This window comes from Crinia signifera, chromosome 7, assembly GCF_055691185.1.
Source record: "Crinia signifera chromosome 7, ASM5569118v1, whole genome shotgun sequence".
Taxonomy (NCBI): Eukaryota; Metazoa; Chordata; class Amphibia; order Anura; family Myobatrachidae; genus Crinia; species Crinia signifera.
The window spans coordinates 173,627,746-173,650,243 of NC_139223.1; the positions used below are offsets into that span (position 1 = coordinate 173,627,746).

At 46.3% G+C, this 22,498-nt stretch overlaps 1 protein-coding gene across 2 annotated transcripts in view; it reads right to left on the bottom strand.

The window, feature by feature from the left end:
- Positions 1 to 354: 354 nt before the first annotated feature.
- Positions 355 to 22,498, bottom strand: part of LOC146020869 (voltage-gated delayed rectifier potassium channel KCNH8-like) — a 314,377-nt gene continuing 292,233 nt past the window's right edge. For both annotated transcript variants that reach the window (XM_083154407.1, XM_083154408.1), the window contains exons 12-15: positions 19,352 to 19,689; positions 4,011 to 4,117; positions 2,067 to 2,113; positions 355 to 1,370 (exon numbers count right to left, since the gene is read on the bottom strand). In XM_083154407.1, coding sequence (XP_083010533.1) covers positions 621 to 1,370; positions 2,067 to 2,113; positions 4,011 to 4,117; positions 19,352 to 19,689 — 1,242 coding nt within the window. In that variant the 3' untranslated portion in view covers positions 355 to 620. The remainder of the gene's footprint in view (positions 1,371 to 2,066; positions 2,114 to 4,010; positions 4,118 to 19,351; positions 19,690 to 22,498) is intronic.

The window sequence follows — 22,498 nt, forward strand, 5'->3', positions numbered from 1 at the left end:
AATAAATTTAAACCACCCAGAAACTTGATTTTTTTTAAATTGTTATCTGGCTCAAACTTTTCTCCCGTGTTCCTAATAGTTGTTGCTAGAAAGCTCATGCTATAAGAAATGTTTTTGTTTATTTTCACCATGCGCTTAGAATCTTTTTGCACGCACACACACACACACACACTGCAATACCTCCTGTTCCCCCGTAACCATTTTATTTACTGGATCTGGCCTGAGACGGTTAAACGGCTGAAATAGAAATTCGGTATCATCGCCAAATGGAACTTGAATCATTTTAATACATTTCAATAGACAAGTCCTCGTATACTGGAATGTTATAATTAGCATCTTCCCAATAAAACCATGCTCGATAATATTGTTTATTATATTTTTTTTCTTTTTATATATAAAATGCATTTTTGCAAAGGAAAAAATAATGGACATTAATTGTTGTGTCTCCCATTGCCTGATTAGCAGCGTTGTGACAATGGAAATTAAATCTGGCAGTATTCAGACATTCTCTCGTCATCGGGAAACCGTTATCCGTACAATAGCTTGGTCCAGCCGCAGAGAGCTCCACTTTGGTAAACATCCCCGTTGGTCAGAGCTTTGGCATCACCATCCTTCATCTACTACACATTGGTACCTTCGTCGTCTATAAACCTGATGATATCTCCTTGCGAGTCTCCCGATGATGTACGGACTAGCTCTAGAGCAGCAGGAGGTGTTGTCTCTCCGTAGTCTCTAGACATCAACCCCAAGAGGTCAACCACTCTGTCCTTTATTGGGTCAGTGTCTTGAGGGCTACAGAATGATCTGCTGGATGTAAAACTAGGGCTGGTCTTTTGAGCTTCGCTCATTTTGGATGGTGGGTAAGGAGTCATCACTGGGGATGAATTGCTATGGGTTACCTGACTCACGTGGTTCATTTGTGTTTGGGGATAATGGCTTTGACATGGGGATAGGGCTTGGTTCACAGTCAGAGGGCCACAGTTCTTGTGCTGCCTGTGGTGGGTGCAGGAATGTCTGAGGAAGGAGTCCAGAGAAAGGGCAGGGTGAACGTTTGCTCTGCATGGATTCTCTGTCTGGTTAGCCTGAGTAGACTGGGGTAAGGCCTCCATCCAAGCCATGTTAGGTTGTGCTACATCTACCCTTGTCTGCCCAGGACAGGATGACCCAACAAGACTAGGAATGGTAACTTGGGACTGTTGTCCACTACAGAAGCCACTGCTGTTGCTGTACGTGTTGTTCAGGGTGGGTGTCAGGAGGCCCATGGAGGGAGATGGAATGTAGGTCTTGCTGAGGATCACGGGCCGCAGGAGATGAAGCATTTCATTGAGGTCCTTACTCAACTGTGTAACTTGTTGGGAAAGGACGATCATCTGTGGATGAAAAGATCACAAAGAGTAGTCAATAACGTCCGGTTCTGCTACGGTAACATATAACCAAATGGAGAGAAACCAGGGAACATGCTAAAGGAATGTCTGCTACTGTCCAGCACATGTCCACCAAGAGTCAGTCATCACTGTAACTAGATCAACTCGTCCCCATGTTACGGGACATGCACGTTCTCCATAGCCAATACATCACTACTTGAGCATAGCCGTTCTTTTCATACAGTGTGAACCGCAATGATTCAAAGGTCAACAAGAAATAGTTGTGCTTTTTCTATAGGAGAAGAAGTTGTTACATCTATGTCGGTCGGTACAATGTACCCACACTGGGTTGTCCTACTGGACCTCTTGCATCTGTTAGTTGAGCACAAAGCGTATAGCGCAACCTGGAAGAGCCGGATTCCAAGAGCGCTGTCCCACTGTTAGCACTTAACCCATCGCAGCGAGCATGTAACCCCAGTACCCAATGTCCCTGTTCATAATTCCTGTGTCTGCAAAAATGATGCATCCTATGGAAAGATCATCTATCTCTCTCTACCCATGTTACATCTGCCCCACCTGCAGTGCAGCATGGTTTTGCCCGGTTGTGTGCTTTTTTTGCTTTGCTAACAAAGCTGATTCAAAATGAATTGTTACATTTAATTTGATCATGTAATTCAACACTGGATCTTTAAATAAACTCACCTCCTGGTTGAGCTTCACAATACTTTTCCTTGTTTCTGCGTTTTCTGCTGCAAAGTAAATAAGAGGAGAGTTACGATCAGCCGCAGAACGGGGGCATTGCACAGTAACGGCACAACCTCCCTGCCTTCCCCAGAACTGCAAGCAGTTGTGTGTGTGTGTGTCTGTGTCTGTGTGTCTGTCTGTGTGTGTGTGTGCTTTTCTCTATACATACCTTACACCAGGGTAAGAGAACATTTGGCCCTCCAGCTGTTGTTAAACTGAACAACCCAGCATGCCTTGCTACAGTTTAGATATTTGGCAGGGCATGCTGGGATGTGTAGTTCAACAACAGCTGAAGGTCCAGAGGTTTGAACCATTATAGGATCTAATAACATAGTAATTAGCATTAATTTATACATTTGCATACTTAACGTATTTCCTTAACTTGCTGCCTGAAACAGCCTTGGCCTCACCTTTGACCCAAGCACCGTGAGTTATACAAGATTTTAACCAACTGTCGACAGAATATTTGACCTTTTTTTTCTAGAAATATGCAAAAAACTGTATGTCAACATTTTGGTGTCGAGTCGACGTGTTAAATGTCTACATTATGTGTTTATGTGAATGTCACCTTTTCATACTATACCTGACTGTACAGCTGCAATGTAGAGGTATGAATAAGACTGTCAGACTACATAGGGGAACAGTTACTAAGATGGGACTTCTATTTCAGATGGACAATCACATGCTATCGATTATCTTCTAGAAAGTGCTAAATAAATAAGTAGATTCTGATTGGTTGCCAATAGCAACATCCCATGTGAAATAGATCTCCCATCTTGGTAAATTTTTCCCATAAACTGAGTCCTGTGTCTATGGCTGAGATGTACCAAACGGAAAATGCGGACACAGGGTTTTTGATACATATGAAAATGCGGACACAGGGTTTTTGATACATATGAAAATGCGGAAACAGGGTTTTTGATACATATGAAAATGCGGAAACAGGGTTTTTGATACATATGAAAATGCGGACACAGGGTTTTTACCACATTTTCATATATATCAACACTGGACTGCCGGGCTTCCACCACCAAGGCCAGCTTTTTATGGGCTTCTTTTCGCATCCCCCACCACCTACACCGGACCCTGCTCTCCTGACGCCACCCAGCTGTTCCCCCTCACTTGCGGTCTGGGCATTACAATAAAAGAAATAAAAAAATGTAAACACATAATGCCTGTAACGCGGAACCTCCACACAATCACCAAGGCACAAGTATAAAACCACATTTAAGGTTAATTCCTGAATGGGCTATATGACAGCCATGTAATCCATGGGTCCTCAAACTGCGGCCCTCCAGATGTTGTGAAACTACAAATTCCAGCATGCCTTGCCACAGTTTTAACACTCCCTTATAGCAAAACTGTGGCAAGGCATGCTGGGATTTGTAGTTTCACAACATCTGGAGTGCCGCAGTTTGAGGACCCATGATGTAATCAAATGAACGTCATATTTTATTTTTGTACCCAGTGACCCACATTCCTTGCCAATAATAGCAATATGAAAGGTCTCTAGTGGGTATTGACCTCAGTGGGTCATTAACAGAGATCAGGGTATATGCCTGGCATCTATTCACAGGCATGGCGTAGGGTGGCAAGGCTTCATTGCTGTGCATGCCGGGATCATCTCACCTAACTGTCTACAGCGGTGGTGCTCAAACTCTGTCCTCCGGACCCTACACAGGTCATGGTTTCCAGGTAACCTGTGGATCTTTAAAACAGTTGGTGATACAGAGCACACCTGCCAGGTGACCAGAGGACTGAGTTTGAGAACCAACGGAAGAGGAGAGACCAAAGAGCCAGAACATATGAAGGTGTTTTTGTTTGTTTTTTTGGGAGGGGGGTGAAATGACCACGCTGGAACCTGACCCCTAGAGACGGAACCCACCAGGAGTTTTATCTTACCAGAGTTGGAGCACCGGGGTGAAGTTTCCTGGCTTAGCTGTTTGGCGCTGAAGTCAAACATCTGAGTGGTAGGAGAGCTGCACTCGGTCTCGATGCCATCCACAAACCTGTACATAAGAAGCTGAGTTATACAAGGATCAGACTGGGAACGTGTGTGCTCAGAGAGTACCGACTCTCCAACATTCTGCAACAAACAAACTCAATGAGTCAAAACATGACTACAACATTGATCTAAACGAAGAACTGACTTGGGCATTCCTGGAAATCTGGTAGGTAGTGGGCACTTAATCTGCAACCTGTACTAGAGAGGTCCTATGGCAGGCTTATTCAACATGCAGCCCCACCCCCCCCCCCTCCCCCCAGCTGCTATGGAACTACACATCCCGGTATGCCCTGCCAGCGGTTTGCTGTTAGGGCATACTAACAGTGTGGCAGGGCATGCTGGGATGTGCTGTTTCACAGCAGCCAGAATTGGCAGCCAGTGAGCTGTAGGAACCAATCAGCTGCAATCATTTTAGTGCCAACTTATATAAATGCGGTGACAGAACTATAGGGGGCGCAGCGACTACAGGGCCCAGCAATCCCAGGGTTTCCCCATCCAAGGTCACCGCAGCCCCCGGGTTGCACTTCGCTGGGCGGGAAGCAGAGCAGGGGCACCGAAAATGAGCATTATGGGTCATTAGGTCTGACAAATGACAGGGCTTAGGTTGGCACCTGCACTATGTCGACAGGGTTGGAAGGTCGACAAGCATACGGTTGAAAATGTCAAGTTCAACAGTCAAAAGGTGGAAATTAGTTTTTTCCATTTTTTTTGGTCCCGAATTTCGACCCAAGTCAACATGTACACCATATCAGTGTACCGCTGCACGCGCCATACTTCGGTCACAGTGCCAAGCTGCGCTCGTCACACTATTCTATTCTCCCTTCACGCCCTAGGGCATGAAATACCGCCTGTCGGCACACGTCGGCTCAAAAAAAAAATGTGGAAAAACTCATATATACTTTTTGACTGTTGAACTTGCCATTGTCAACCTAATGCTTGTGTTGACCTAATCCAGTTGACTTTAGCCATATTGACCTATTTCAATTGTTGACCTAAGGCCTAATGACCATATCCCCCAGATCCCTACACATATGATGCTGTGGGGCCTACAATAAAATACAGCGCCACATTGATAAGCCTCATGCTCTAAAGGTGCATACACAATGTACAATTTTTTTGACCAATTTCGTTGAAAGACTTTTCCCTTAAACCCAGTGTCCTGGACGAAGGATGTTGACGAAGGATGTTGACGAAAGATATTGACGACAGACGAAAGATCGAGCTACAGTCTATAGGCTCTTTTTGAAAGATATCCAAATTGAGCTGCACGCAAAGTTGACGAACAATCTTGACTGAACAACCGGCGGGTATGCGCATCGTCGTTCGTCGCAAACGCACTGAAAGATATCTTGACCAATTTCATTCAGAATGGCCGAAATGAACGAAATTGGTCAAAAAAAAGTTGGTCAAAAAAAATTGTACAGTGTGTATGGACCTTAACAGAAATGGCAGGATCTTACATTGAAAAATGTCTGCGGAACACATTACCAATCACCAGACTACACAATGCTATAATGCCATTTACATATTCTGGCCCAGAAGAAAACAAATGAAAACATTCCGCCTGTTAACAGAAGGGAAAACCAATGTTCTGTGCGTCTCCTATTACACACACTGTACATAGAGGTTCTGCCACTCCATGCTGCGCTATACGCCTGGTAACGGCATTATCATACAGTATTTACATAGCTAAGCTCTATATAATAAGACCCTAAGTGACTGGAAGCTGCACAATCTCTTCTGTGGCGGAGGCGGAAACCAGAGTCTGTTACAGCTCCGCAGCTACAGGGAATTATTCTCTAATTATTTATAGAAAGTAGCAAGATTGAAATGGAAAAAAAGTTTCTGGAAAGCAATTCAAGTTCAATTGACAATCTTGTGTAGATAGAGGATGCATGGATAGATAGCTAAACACACACACACACACACACACCTGTGTCCAATTATAACAGACTGGTAGGACCAGAACACTTATTAACGCACAAATGGGGAGATATTTAAAAAAGCTAATGAAATTGGTAATCGCACCAGCAGGGACTAGATAGAGCCCAACAGAGCAATTAAATTGTTTATCGCACCAGCAGCCACTAGTTAGAGACCAACGGAGCAATTCAATTGTTTATCGCACCATCAGCCACTAGATAGAGCCCAAAAGAGCAGTTTAATTGTTTATCGCACCAGCAGCCACTAGTTAGAGACCAACGGAGCAATTCAATTGTTTATCGCACCAGCAGCCACTAGATAGAGCCCAAAAGAGCAGTTTAATTGTTTATCGCACCAGCAGCCACTAGATAGAGCCCAACGGAGCAATTCATTTGTTTATTGCACCAGCAGCCACTAGTAAGAGACCAACAGAGCAATTCAATTGTTTTTCACACCAGCAGCCACTAGATAGAGCACAACGGAGCCATTCAATTGTTTATTGCACCAGCAGCCACTAGTTAGAGACCAATGGAGCAATTCAATTGTTTATCGCACCAGCAGCCACTAGATAGAGCCCAAAAGAGCAGTTTAATTGTTTATCGCACCAGCAGCCACTAGATAGAGCCCAATGGAGCAATTCAATTGTTTATCGCACCAGCAGTCACTAGATAGAGACGAACCAAGCGATTCAATTGTTTATCGCACCAGCAGTCACTAGATAGAGACGAACGGAGCAATTCAATTGTATATCGCACCAGCAGCCACTAGATAGAGAACAACGGAGCCATTCAATTGTTTATCGCACCAGCAGCCACTAGATAGAGCCCATCGGAGCAATTCAATTGTTGCTCCAATGGGGAACTAAGAGCTGGAGGCACTGGTATTTCAACTCACAGACACCTGGGTCTAAATGGCACTTAGCATCACACAAGGGGCAGATTCATAACCTTTCATTTGGGTCCGCGTTTCACCCTGCTTTTGATGGTGGTGGTCTGCGCAGGTGCGAACGCCTTTGTCGAGATTTTTACTCGCCGGGGCGTTTGCATAATTATTGGCAGCCAGGGATCGTTCCAGGGTGGCCTTTCATGATGTGCCCACTAAAACAGTGGGCGGGCCCCAGGGAACGCAGGCATTCCCCGGCCTGTTCGGGGCGGTCAGAATATGTCACATGACGTCAGCGCCCGCCCACAATTCAGAGAAAACTGTGCAGCAGAAAAGTACTGAGCTACTTTTCTGCTGCGAACAGAGGCATCATCATTCGGGGGTGAGCGTGCGCTCGCCATTGCAGCGTTAGCCTCAGTATATATGCAGGTCTGAATTAGACCCCAAGTACTTTGGTTGGGTTTAGCAGTTTTCTCAAGCTTAACTTGCTCTGCTTGGGCATGACCGTCATGATCAATAAAACAAACAAGCCACAACTGGAAGATTGGACGCACAGTCAGCGCGATAAACAGTTATTCCCCTTTTTTTTGCATTTTATAGTGTTTATTGACGAAATAAAGTTATGCGCTGGATTGCTGGAGGGTCCGATATTGATCAATGTGTTTCTAATTTTGGCAATAGATGAAAACGTTAAATACAAAAGTTAAAAAAAACTGGAAAAAAAAATTTGTCGTTTTTATAACCACAAAAACCTACGTTACGGGAGCTACATACATTTCATATTCCTATATTGAAGGGAACTGCCGATTTTTCGGACCAGGATTCCCTATGTGAACAACTTACATTTAAATTTAAGTATATATCCTTATTTGTTACTAAAATAAATGACATTTACTATAGTACACAAAGAAATAACTTCCAGATCAAGAGTAGTTCATTAAAGGATGGTGCTTATGTAGGGGGTACATTTACTAAAGCTTCTAAAAATTAAAATAAGTGGTGTTGCCCTTAGCAACCAATAAGATTCCGTCTATCATTTTCTCTGTGTTGTCTCCGGAGCTCTGTAGGAGACAATCTGCAGTATTTGATTAAATGACCCTGAGCCAGAAGATGGAACGGTCACATAAAGGCACCTCTCATTCTGGTATCACGTCTGGTAATTTTCCTATACTGGAAACGCTCAGTCTGTATTTACTGGCGGAATGGTTTTCTCCTTGGTAGTTATGGAAACCACCCACAATGAGTTCTGTCGTACTCTGCTGCTGGAGTAATTAGAGTTTATGGTTTTTGCACCGAGTAATTAGACATTTGTGAAATATTGTGCGTTTGGGAGTTGAGTTTAAAATCTTGTCATTATAACCACGGGAAATCTGACCACAGCTCAGCTATAAACACACACATACATTTTGCTTTTAAATAGAGTATTTACCATCCCCCTACAATTTGCATATATAAAGCGTGCAAGTGCAATAATCTGTCCAGTCTTAAGGTGCCCATACACGGTACAATTATATCCCGTGGAGCAGAAGGGCATACAAATTGCATACAATAATTGTACCATGTATGGGCACCTTTACTCTCACAGTCCGCAGCAGTTTTGTTAAAAGCCTATGTCAGGGTTGCAAAAACCGCCTGGCTACTGGGACCCGAGCACCCATGCCCCCCCTTGGTGGGGGGGTCCGCGGGTCAAATTACGGGAATTGCGCTGTTTTAGCCCCGCCCACCGCAGTGCAATGCCATAAAAAACGGCATTGCACGTCGGGGCGTGGCTAAAACAGTGCTATCGCTCTGGCCATGCCCCCAGCAACGAGTAGCCGCCCATGTGGCTCCGCACCCTCCCCACCCCTTTTTACTCCCGGCGGCTGGACCCCCCCAGCACAAAGTCGGTAAGTATGGCCTATGTGCAATTGCGTATTTACTGTACTTCCCCCACCACAACATGCAGAGCTGCTGAAAAATTGAGGCCACAGGGATTTATCATGGGTTAAACAGTAGAGGAGTGCATGACTGCTGATCCCCTAACCGGCATTGACGTAACTGCCTATGTGTTGTTATCCTTACCTGCACATGGTCTGCTCTATACCTACTGTACTACAGTCTTCCTACACTCCTCCCCAGTGGTGTTATAAGAGAATAGGGGGTCCACGCACAGGATGTGATTGGGCCCCCACCTCTCCTGTGGTGCAGTAGAATCTGACATGGCGCTCGTGCCTCTTTCCTGGTGACACCCTTTTTCCGCATGAGCGAATCATCGAAAAAATGGCTGGTGTGGTGGCCATCTTCCCAGTGATGGGATCTCTGCAGCCAACGATGGACCAACAGAGCGGTAAGTATTAGTAAATGGGTAAAGAATGTGGGACCCCACGGACATCTTGCACTCATTATAGATACACTAGTGTCCCTCCCTATGGGGGTTATTTTGGTTCACTCTTTCTGACAAATTCCTTCTTAGATGGACAAAACCATGTGCACTGCAGGGGGGCAGATGTAAAATGTGCAGAGAGAATTGTGAGTTATTTTGTTTCTGTGCACGGTAAATACTGGCTGCATTATTTTTACACTGCAATATAGATCTCACTTGAAGTAAAACCCCACCTAAATCTAATTCTCTCTGCACAAGTAACATCTGCCCCACCTGCAGTGCACATGGTTTTGAACCAAAATAACCCCCTATGTAAGGGTGATACAAGAAAGAGAACCCCCCTCAAAGAGCTGTTACTTTAAAAATAAAGGGACCCAATTATCAACAAGTCTCTTGAAAACACACTGCGTATGATAAATCCAGCTCCCACTATTCATCATTAATGATAGTTCTATTTTTAAGGACAGCAATAGCCATAAAAATTTCACCACAACATTGAAGACCGAGGAACTTTCCGTACATGCGTCGTTATACTGCAGTCACACTGCGCATGGACTGGATAAAGAAGCCATCCAGACACTTTCATTCGACATGTGTGCACAATAAGGCTCTAATAACGAGCAAATCACAATATATATATATATATATATATATATATATATATATATATATATATATATATATATATATATAGAGTAAATCCTCCTCAATTTTCTATGTGTTGTACCACCAGTCACCGCTAGAGGCCACTCGACTGAGCAAATTACTCAACAGAAAGTGAAACCAAAACGATCTGTTTTAAACTTCCTGTTTATGGACAGAGGGAGCTGTGAAGACAGAGATTGGATGTAGGAGCAGATCCCTAGCATATAAAAAGGCAGAACTCCGGACTTGGACATCTATGTGGCTAACATATTTGCCTAGTGCTCTGGGAGGACCTCAGGCTGGGCAATGAATGGGCAAGTGCAAATACAAATGTCCTCTCTGCAGAGTACAATATTGAACTTAAATGAAGCAGGTGGGGACTGATCATATTTTGAGTTGTTTCTGCAAATCCCGTCACATAACCTGATTTCAATACTTGCCGTAGGGTGCTTGTTTTTGGGCCACTGTCCCTAACTTCAATGGGACACACTGCTTTTTGTATGTGAAAACAGGCCCACAAGATAAAAGAATGTGGTGAGACAAAATAGCTTTGATGTCTCCTTATATCCAACTTATAACAAAAGATCAAAGGAGACATAATCCTGTCAGAGGAAGGGCTGAGAAAAGCTGCGGGGACCAGCGGTGAGAGGGATAAGTAACCCATGTACTGTATGTGCACCCTGCAGTATGACAGACACTTGTGTGCAAGGGCGTAACTACCATAGGTGCAGGGGGTGCAGCTGCTATGGGGCCGGAGCTGAAGGGGGCCCATCTTTACTGTCTAGTTTTACATACATTTATCACCATCAGTTGCTGAATAGGGGGCCTGTACAAAGTTTTGCTATGGGGCCTACGAATACAAAGTTACGCCCCTGCTTGTGCGTTATATAGGATCACACCTACATTGTGCTGCAATTCAGGTATCCTATAAACAGAGCAGATACTGGCTACAGAGCACCTCTCTGATGCCCCCTGGAGGCAATAACAATAATTATGTTTGATCATTAATGACGCAGTGTGTGTTGCAGACTTAACAACTCTCCCTGATTGTCAGAGAGACTTCCTTTATCATCAGCAAATGCCCTGAATCCCTGAAGAGTCCAGCAATCTCTCTGACTGAATCTTACGCCAAGGGGCAGGATTAGACCTCATGGGGTCATAAGCCAGGCATGGATTTGGTGCCCCCTACCCTGCTCCAAGGAGCTTACAGTCTAGAGGGAGGGGGAGACATGAGGAAAATAGCCTTGGTACGAGGTTATGCAGGAAGGTACGCTTTGATGAACAGGTGGATTTTCTGTGCCCATTTGAAGCTTTGCAAGGTCAGGGAGAATTTAATAAAGCGAGGGAGCTCATTCCAGTAAAGTGGGCAGCATGGGCAAAATCTTGGATATGCGCAATGGCTGCAGTGTACAACACTTTTGTTGGTAAGCTGCTCAATAAGAGGGGTGTCATTCAGGTGCCAAAAGGGAGGGGTAATTCTGTCTAGGAAAAAAAACATTTTGTATCCCAATTGCACACTGAGTGAGAAAATAACTACCAGAGGTAGAAGGAAAGCGATGGTCATTGGCCGTCCGGTGAGAGCGGTAGGGAATGTTTGGGGAAATTAAGTTGGAAGTGTAAGGAGCAGTAGAGTTAGAGAGGGCCTTGGATGTGAGGGAGAGGATTCTGTAGGGGAATGGGAGCCAGTGCAGATTTTCTTGAAGGGGCTTGTCAGGAGTAGAGCGGCAGGAGAGGAACATAAGCCTGGCTGCAGAGATAAGGACAGATTGGAGGGGAGCGAGCTGGTAGCGCAGAAGACCAGTGAGGACAGACTGGAGGGGAGCGAGCTGGTAGCGCAGAAGACCAGTGAGGACAGACTGGAGGGGAGCGAGCTGGCAGTGTGGGAGGCCAATGAGGACAGACTGGAGGGGAGCGAGCTGGCAGTGTGGGAGGCCAGTGAGGACAGACTGGAGGGGAGCAAGCTGGGAGTGCGGGAGGCCAGTGAGGACAGATTGGAGGGGAGCAAGCTGGTAGTGTGGGAGACCAGTGAGGACAGACTGGAGGGGAGCAAGCTGGGAGTGCGGGAGGCCAGTGAGGACAGACTGGAGGGGAGCGAGCTGGTAGTGTGGGAGGCCAGTGAGGACAGACTGGAAGGGAGCGAGCTGGTAGTGTGGGAGACCAGTGAGGACAGACTGGAGGGGAGCAAGCTGGGAGTGCGGGAGGCCAGTGAGGACAGACTGGAGGGAAGCGAGCTGGGAGTGTGGGAGGTCAGTGAGGACAGACTGGAGGGGAGCGAGCTGGGAGTGTGGGAGGTCAGTGAGGACAGACTGGAGGAGAGCGAGCTGGGAGTGCGACTACTAGCTATATGTATCAAATCTGAGAGCAAGTGTGGCAAAACTGGTCCAAGATTTACCCAAAGTCCATGTTTTCCAGGTTATCAGTGGATCTGCAGAATGTGTCGGTTAGGAATGAATGCAGAACATGTTTGAAAATGTGACAGTAATGACTGCACCTGTACGCCAGCTAGATGGTCTGGGACATGTGACCGTTAGTAATGACTGCACCTGTGCACTAGCTAGGTGGTCTGGGAAATGTGACAGTTAGTAATGACTGCACCTGTGCACCAGCCAGGTGGTCTGTGAAATGTGAGAAGTTAGTAATGACTGCACCTGTGCTCCAGCTAGGTGGTCTGGGAAATGTGACAGTTAGTAATGACTGCACCTGTGCACCAGCCAGGTGGTCTGGGAAATGTGAGAAGTTAGTAATGACTGCACCTGTGCTCCAGCTAGGTGGTCTGGGAAATGTGACAGTTGGTAATGACTGCACCTGTGCACCAGCTAGATGGAAACGGAATCTGCTGCGCAATATAAGACACTGTAACGGAATCTGCTGCGCTATATAAGAAACTGTAACTGAATCTGCTGCGCTATATAAGACACTGTAACGGAATCTGCTGCACTATATAAGACGCTGTAACGGAATCCGCTGCGCTATATAAGACACTGTAAATAAATAAATAAATAATAAGTAAATGCCCATACTTACCAATCAGCTTCTAAATGTCATATTATTGACTGTACTTGATAAATGATAGCTTAAAACCGATTGGACAACTTCTCCACTTTATCCGTTTCTAAGATTTGATACATTTCCCCATGACACTATAGCTGATCAGTCCCATGAGAGAACACTCAGATCAGTCCCTGCCCCAGTGGAGCTTACAATCTATATTCCGTACCACATGTACACGCACACACATACATTCTAGGGATAATTTTTTTTGTTAGGAGCCAAATAACCTACCTGTATATTTTTGGATTGTGGGAGGAAACCGGAGTACCCAGAGGAAACCCACGCAAGCACGGGGAGAATATACAAACTTCGCACAGTTAGGGCCATGTTGGGAATGGAACCCATGACCTCAGTGTTGTGAGGCAGTAACGCTAACCATTACACCATCTGTGCAGCCCTGTATATATAACACATGGTGGGAATAGAACCCATGACCTCAGCGCTGTGAGGCGCTGTGAGGCAGTAATGCTAACCATTACACCATCCGTACACATGGTGGGGATAGAACCCATGACCTCAGTGCTGTGAGGCACTAATGCTAACCATTACACCATCTGTACTGCCCTGTATATATAACACATGGTGGGGATAGAACCCATGACCTCAGTACTGTGAGGCAGTAATGCTAACCATTACACCATCCGTACTGCCCTGTATATATAACACATGGTGGGGATACAACCCATGACCTCAGCGCTGTGAGGCAGTAACCATTACACCATCCGTATTGCCCTGTATATATAATACATGGTGGGGATAGAACCCATGACCTCAGTACTGTGAGGCAGTAATGTAACCATTACACCATCCGTACTGCCCCGTATATATAACACACGGTGGGAATAGAACCCATGACCTCAGCGCTGTGAGGCAGTAATGTAACCATTACACCATCCGTACTGCCCCGTATATATAACACATGGTGGGGATAGAACCCATGACCTCAGCGCTGTGAGGCAGTAATGTAACCATTACACCATCCGTACTGCCCCGTATATATAACACATGGTGGGGATAGAACCCATGACCTCAGTGCTGTGAGGCAGTAATGCTAACCATTACACCTACCGTACTGCCCTGTATATACAACACATGGTGGGGATAGAACCCATGACCTCAGCGCTGTGAGGCAGTAATGCTAACCATTACACCGTCCGTGCTGCCCCGTATATATAACACATGGTGGGGATAGAACCCATGATCTCAGCGCTGTGAGGCAGTAATGCTAACCATTACATCATCCGTACTGCCCTGTATATATAACACATGGTGGGGATAGAACCCATGGCCTCAGCGCTGTGAGGCAGTAATGTAACCATTACACCGTCCGTACTGCCCCGTATATATAACACATGGTAGGGATAGAAACCATGACCTCAGCGCTGTGAGGCATCAATGCTAACCATTACACCATCCGTACTGCCCCATATATATAACACATGGTGGGGATAGAACCCATGACCTCAGCGCTGTGAGGCAGTAATGTAACCATTACACCATCCGTACTGCCCCGTATATATAACACATGGTAGGGATAGAACCCATGACCTCAGCGCTGTGAGGCAGTAATGTAACCATTACACCATCCGTACTGCCCCGTATATATAACACATGGTGGGGATAGAACCCATGACCTCAGTGCTGTGAGGCAGTAATGCTAACCATTACACCTACCGTACTGCCCTGTATATACAACACATGGTGGGGATAGAACCCATGACCTCAGCGCTGTGAGGCAGTAATGCTAACCATTACACCGTCCGTGCTGCCCCGTATATATAACACATGGTGGGGATAGAACCCATGATCTCAGCGCTGTGAGGCAGTAATGCTAACCATTACATCATCCGTACTGCCCTGTATATATAACACATGGTGGGGATAGAACCCATGGCCTCAGCGCTGTGAGGCAGTAATGTAACCATTACACCGTCCGTACTGCCCCGTATATATAACACATGGTAGGGATAGAAACCATGACCTCAGCGCTGTGAGGCATCAATGCTAACCATTACACCATCCGTACTGCCCCATATATATAACACATGGTGGGGATAGAACCCATGACCTCAGCGCTGTGAGGCAGTAATGTAACCATTACACCATCCGTACTGCCCCGTATATATAACACATGGTAGGGATAGAACCCATGACCTCAGCGCTGTGAGGCAGTAATGTAACCATTACACCATCCGTACTGCCCCGTATATATAACACATGGTGGGGATAGAACCCATGACCTCAGTGCTGTGAGGCAGTAATGCTAACCATTACACCTACCGTACTGCCCTGTATATACAACACATGGTGGGGATAGAACCCATGACCTCAGCGCTGTGAGGCAGTAATGCTAACCATTACACCGTCCGTGCTGCCCCGTATATATAACACATGGTGGGGATAGAACCCATGATCTCAGCGCTGTAAGGCAGTAATGCTAACCATTACACAATCAGTACTGCCCTGTATATATAACACATGGTGGGGATAGATTCCATGACCTCAGCGCTGTGAGGCAGTAATGCTAACCGGTACACCATCCGTACTGCCCCATATATATAACACATGGTGGGGATAGAACCCATGACCTCAGCGCTGTGAGGCAGTAATGTAACCATTACACCGTCCATACTGCCCCGTATATATAACACATGGTGGGAAAAGAACCCATGACCTCGGCGCTGTGAGGCAGTAATGCTAACCATTACACCATCCGTACTGCCCCGTATATATAACACATGGTGGGAATAGAACCCATGACATCAGTGCTGTGAGGCAGTAATGCTAACCATTACACCATCCGTACTGCCCTGTATATATAACACATGGTGGGGAATAGAACCCATGACCTCAGTGCTGTGAGGCAGTAATGCTAACCATTACACCGTCTGTACTGCCCTGTATATACAACACATGGTGGGGATAGAACACATGACCTCAGTGCTGTGAGGCAGTAATGCTAACCATTACACCGTCCGTGCTGCCCCGTATATATAACACATGGTGGGAATAGAACCCATGACCTCAGCGCTGTGAGGCAGTAATGCTAACCATTACACCGTCTGTACTGCCCTGTATATATAACACATGGTGGGGATAGAACCCATGACCTCAGCGCTGTGAGGCAGTAATGCTAACCATTACACCATCCGTACTGCCCCGTATATATAACACATGGTGGGGAATAGAACCCATGACCTCAGTGCTGTGAGGCAGTAATGCTAACCATTACACCGTCCGTACTGCCCCGTATATATAACACATGGTGGGGATAGAACCCATGACCTCAGCGCTGCGAGGCAGTAATGCTAACCATTACACCATCCGTACTGCCCCGTATATATAACACATGGTGGGGATAGAACCCATGACCTCAGCGCTGTGAGGCAGTAATGCTATAACCATTACACCGTCCGTACTGCCCCGTATATATAACACATGGTGGGGATAGAACCCATGACCTCAGTGCTGTGAGACAGTAATACTAACGATTACACCGTCCGTACTGCCAACACTCCCAACACACAAGCACGTACCCAAGTTATTCAGTCAAACTCATTGTAAATAATAACCAGCTTCGTTGCACCGTCCTCCCCCCTTCTCCGATGTCATGTACAGTATTGTACATTCTGTATGTCAGGGGCATTGGTGCCAGCACAGAACATAAACAAATACACATAAATATTCATCCCACTCAGTCGTGCATCTCCCTCCTGGCGGCCGCCTCCCTGCGCCCTGCGCATACTGATCCTCACATCTGCTGGTCGGCTGCGAGCCTCTCTCTATTATTAGGTGAATAATTCAGCAGATACAAGCTGGCTCTCTACTCAGATGAAATAAAGTTAAATACGGAACTTTCTCAACTTCCAACAACACCCAAAAAGTAAGATAAAATAATCATTCAGGAACGATGTTTACGTTCGGAGTTTACTTTAACCAAAGAGATCAAAACGGTAAGACTGGGATAGATCATAAAATATTGAGAGTACATCTGCCGGCTTCCTCCTGTACGCGATCAATAACCAAGCGAGACGGTAACTGGGATCACTGCCAATAGAATGTTCCCCCCGTCTAAGCTTCTCTCCCTTCTTTATGTTCTTGGGGATGTGCGCAGCATTCTCATTGGTTGGGAAGCGTCGCCTCTTTTCATTTTTTAAAAGCTCGCCATGCTTCGGGCACGGTGCCTCAGTGCGCTTGGCACACTATTCTATTCTCCCTCCGCGCCCTAGTGGATGGTAGGGTATGAAATACCACCTGTCATGTCGACCTTTCAACACTGTCGACCTTAGGCATGTTGACCTATTTCAGGTGTCGACTGAACGCATGTCAACCTAATAAACATGAAACAGTGGAAGGTAATAATGCAGCAGCCAATAACTGCCATTTTCAACCCCAGCCTGAAGCTTGACAGTTAGGGGCTGATTGGAAGCTGCGTTATTACGTTCCGGGCTCCCAGGCTTCCAGGCTTAATAAATGCGCCCCATAGCGCGGTGTGCGCAGCCGCAGTGCAGCCTATGGCGAGCGGATTGCCGCTGTCACTTTTGAAGCGTTACAACAACGGGCCCTGATAACAGCGTTATAACAACGGGCCCCGATAACAGCGTTACAACAACGGGCCCCGATAACAGCGTTACAACAACGGGCCCCGATAACAGCATTACAACAGCGGGCCCCGATAACAGCATTACAACAGCGGGCCCGATAACAGCATTACAACAGCGGGCCCATTACAACAGCGGGTAATGAGGCACATCAGTGCGACATCTCAAGTTTATTGGATTCGGAAGCTGAAGTCATTGCACTTGTTGCTGTTGACTATGACGCCTCCTGTTCTCACCATATACTGCAATTTCCACTAGATTTATATTATAGTCAGAACTAAATACGTATCGGTATGGGTCATTGTGTCGACCCTATTAAGGTCAACGTACATTGGGTCGACAACTGAAGGTCAGCCGAGCTTAGGTAGACACCTAATATATGTCGACATGGCTAAGATGGACAGGGTTGGAAGGTGGACACAAGCGTTAGGTCGACAATGGGAAGGTCGATAGTGAAAAGATCAACATCAGTTTTTCCCTTTTTTTGTCCCGAATGTCGACATAGTCGATATGGACCCTGTCAAAGTATAACGCTTCCACTTGCTTCGGCACACTATTTTTTTTCAGCCACCACGCCATAGTGGATGTTAGGGCATGAAATATCACGTCTGCACATGTCGTCCCAATTTTTTTTTTTAGAAAATCATGTCGACCTTTTCATTGTCGACCTTGCCATTGTCAACCTTCCAAACCTGTCCACCTATTTCAGGTGTCAAACTAAGGCCTGTCGACCTGGTAACCGTGTCTCGTATCGTCTATGTCTTCCAAGCAGTGAATGAAGCCATATAGCACAATGCCAGTCCAACACTGTAGGCTCCAGCTCTGCTCCTACGGGCATCCGTATAGGCTGGCACAGGGGCAGGAGGAGTCCATACATTGACTGTGCATCATGAAAGAGGCTTCCACTTCTGAGCATGCCGGGGGGTCTTCACCGCCAGAAGCCACAAACAAGACAACCTCATGAATGTACATGCTCCTGTTGTCCTGTATTTGTTAGTAAGTGGGTCTTGGGTGGGTGAAATGACATTTATGTCACGCTACCCAATCGCTACTGGGTTCGAGTGGCAAATCTCCCTTCAGCTGTTCAACCACTGCTTAAAATTGAAAAATGACATCACAATCAAGGCCAATATAGATGCCATGAGGTACAGTATATGGTCAAAAAAACGACAAGGTCAAAATCCCGACAGGGTTGAAATGCCGACGATTAAAATGTTGACAGGTCAAAAAGATAATACGTTTTTTTGTGATTTTTGTTTTGAAACCGACACAATCCCAGTGGGAGATAATACTGCCCGACGCATGGTGAGCGCAGCATTACATGTATATGGTGTCCATATCAACCTATGTCGACACCCAAAACAATTGAAAACAACATGTCTTCTTTTTGACCTATCGACAATTTAAATGCAGGTGTTTTGACCATGTTGACATTTTGACCATCGACCAATGGTTGTCAGGATTTTGACCAATAGGATTTAGACTGTTGGGAAATAAAACTGAACCCATTTCCAGCTCGTATCTTAGACAGAAAAAAACATACCAATATGGTACCATCCAGCAGTAATTCTGTCTCATATGTGACACAAATGTAAATCTATTGGTTGGTTGTAGTTCCTCAGATGGTCTACAGGATTCACTATCATTTTAAGAAGTAGGGACTACACAGATATTTACTAAAACCAGAATCTTTGTAAATCCCAGAACGGTAATATCCCTGGCCCCTACAGACATACATGAAAACCACGAGGCCTTTACACTGGAGTCCACGTACCTGGGGCTCAGCACTGGTGGAACGTGGAGGCTGAAAGCAGGAAGCTGAAGTTTGCAAGGTCTCCCCACATCTCCAGCCGGAAACTTGCCCTTCTCGCTTCCACCTAGGAGGTCCCCAAAGCTCTTGTCTACCCTCTTGGTGGGGGTTTTAAAAGACCGCGGTGTCAACGGGGATAGCATTGGGGAATTGCATGCTTTAGGCAGTTTTAAAGAGGACTCGCTGGAGCCCAGGCCTTTTGGGGTAACCGGCAAGGGACACTTTTCATCATCTTCAAATTCGTCATCTTCGAGGATAGATGGGAGCTTCTGAATAAGACCACCGTTGCTCTCAAGATCGATCTGGAAAACGAAAAATGATATTAATTAGCAAGACCCTGTGTTTCGGGGATGTGCGCCTTCCCTAGCTCTCAATGGTGGATTTGGAAGATGGACTAAAGTGATCACGGTTTTGAAATGAAGGCCAAGTAGAGTAGGAATCAGCGGTGGCACAGAATAACTCAACGGGAGTCCTACAAGTACAGGATCAATAATAGGACAAAGCTGACGCTGTCCATCTTTATGTCGTTGTAGTCAACTTTTAGGGGCAAGAAGACACAACGTGCCCCAGAAAAACTAGATTCCTTACTGTGACAATGAGGTATCTTATTTTCTCTGGAATTTATTAAAAGACAGTTTTCGGGAGAAGCGGTCGAATAAAGGGTTTTATTCAGACCTGTTGGATAGGCTGCGAATACCTGGAACAGTTAAACGCTGCCCGTCGCTTCCCTTATTCCCATTATGCCACACACTAGAGGCCCTTATTAATGTTACTCAATACAGTCCTTATATGCTACATAGTACTAGTGCCCCTTACATATCAGGTCACACAGTTGTACCTCGTACAGTTCACATTATGCCACACAGTTGTAGTGCCCCTTACACATCATGCCAAACAGTTGTGCCTTGTACACATCATGCCACACAGTTGTACAGCCCCTTACACATTATGACCAAATAGTAATCCTTATCACACCCAAGTTTACTTAAGTGGAGACATCAGCAGGGCATGGCCAGTCCAAGGATGGGAGCCAGACAGCAGTGTCCAGCACCGCACCGAACAGCAGTGAAGAAATTCAAAATAAAGTATAGCTCAAGACATCAGAGTAGTGGGGTGCTGGAAACAGTGGCTCCTGTCTGCCTGCCTGCTGTGCAAATCCCCTGGTCAGGCACTGCCCCAGCTGGAACACCAGGTATTGCCACTACTATATGATTCTAACCCTGGGTCACAAGCAATGCCTTTCCTCAGCCAGTACCCCTGGCAAGTACCATCCTGGCCAAGGTGTAGATACGTCCCTGTATCACCCCTCTCCCAATGTGTGGCCAGAGGGATACCCCTTTATATGCAGCAGCAGGAAGATGTACAGCAAACGTGTATGTAGGTGAGGACTTGATAAGAATGAAATCATTTTTAATACCTTACATAGCATACTGCGCAAACAGCCAACATGACCTAGAACATCCATTTATAGTGACGCGTCTTCTGCGTCCTGTCTACAATAATCACTGGGCTCATGAATGATGCGGCACCTTCCTCACCTGTCTCCATTCCTGATTGCAGCTTATTTATTGCATTGGTCGGCCTGTCACTAAATAGGGAACTAATCGTGTCTGTCCAATTACCTCCCCAGCACAACACCCCACCGGCTCTGCTCAAGCAATTCTCTGAGCTGTGTCGTTCTGCATGGAGCAATTACATCCCCGCTAGCCTTTTGTGCTCCAGTCTGGCAGCGAATCCATATCTTTGCCGAAGGATCTGACGACAAGAATGCAGCTGGCTGATTGTGAAAGGGACAGAGCCACCTCTGATTGCATTCCCCCCCGCGGACTGCTGCTCAGAGCCCAGCAGGTCCAGGGGGGGGGGGGGGGGGGGGGCGTGCAATGCCAGCTATCTGTCTCATGATTACTTCTGCGCAAATCAGAACATGGCAGGCAGCTTATTCTCATATCTCTGAAACATCTATGATTCATTTTATCACAATACAATCTTTATGGTTCGTCAGCAGACCGGTCTGCCTTCAATAGAATTCCCATCTCGGTAAGTACCCCAGAAGAGAGAGATTTTCAGTGGTGGTAACTGGAGGACTGTGTCGTGCCAGACGTAGGGGTGTTGCGGCCAGCGTCTGCCTCCCAAGATGCAATAGCGTCAACGCTGTAGGCTATATTCAGACAGAGAAACTGCGTCTACAAAGGACTGGTGCAAGGTTCGATGGCATGACCGATAGTGCAACGATGGTACGTCGGTGAAGGACAGCTGCATTATCGTGCACTCGTTTTCTGAACATGCGCAGTGCAAATTTACACAAGAAGCGATTCACAAAGGGGCGTATGTCCAACTCGGCAGTGGCCCGAATTGTATCCAATCAGAATATTGTGTCCGGAGCAACACAGAATATTAATGAGAAAAGAGTCCTAAACTTAATAAAAGCAGATACAGATGTGATTAGGTTAGTGACTGGGCTACTTGTGACAGAGGCAGTGAGGAGGGGATGGAGGCAGCAGGATGCCACAGACTGAGAGTTATATAGTGGGAGGTGCAGGTTGCCCAGCAGCACAGAGTATATCAGGAGATGAGTGATGTGTCAGTGAGACAGGGCTGCATGTGACAGAGCTGTGACATGATGAGAGGAGGGGATGGAGGCAGCAGGAAGCCACAGACTGAGAGTTATATAGTGGGAGGAGCAGGGTCCCCAGCAGCACAGAGTATATCAGGAGATGAGTGATGTGTCAGTGAGGACAGGGCTGCATGTGACAGGGGCAGTGACATGATGTGAGGAGGGGAATGGAGGCAGCAGGAAGCCACAGACTGAGGGTTATATAGTGGGAGGAGCAGGGTCCCCAGCAGCACAGAGTATATCAGGAGAGGAGTGATGTGTCAGTGAGGACAGGGCTGCATGTGACAGGGGCAGTGACATGATGTGAGGAGGGGAATGGAGGCAGCAGGAGGCTACAGACTGAGAGTTATATAGTGGGAGGAGAAGGGTCCCCCAGCAGCACAGAGTATATCAGGAGATGAGTGATGTGTCAGTGAGGACAGGGCTTCATGTGACATGGGCAGTGATATGATGTAAGGAGGGGAATGGGGGCAGCAGGAAGCCACAGCCTGAGAGTT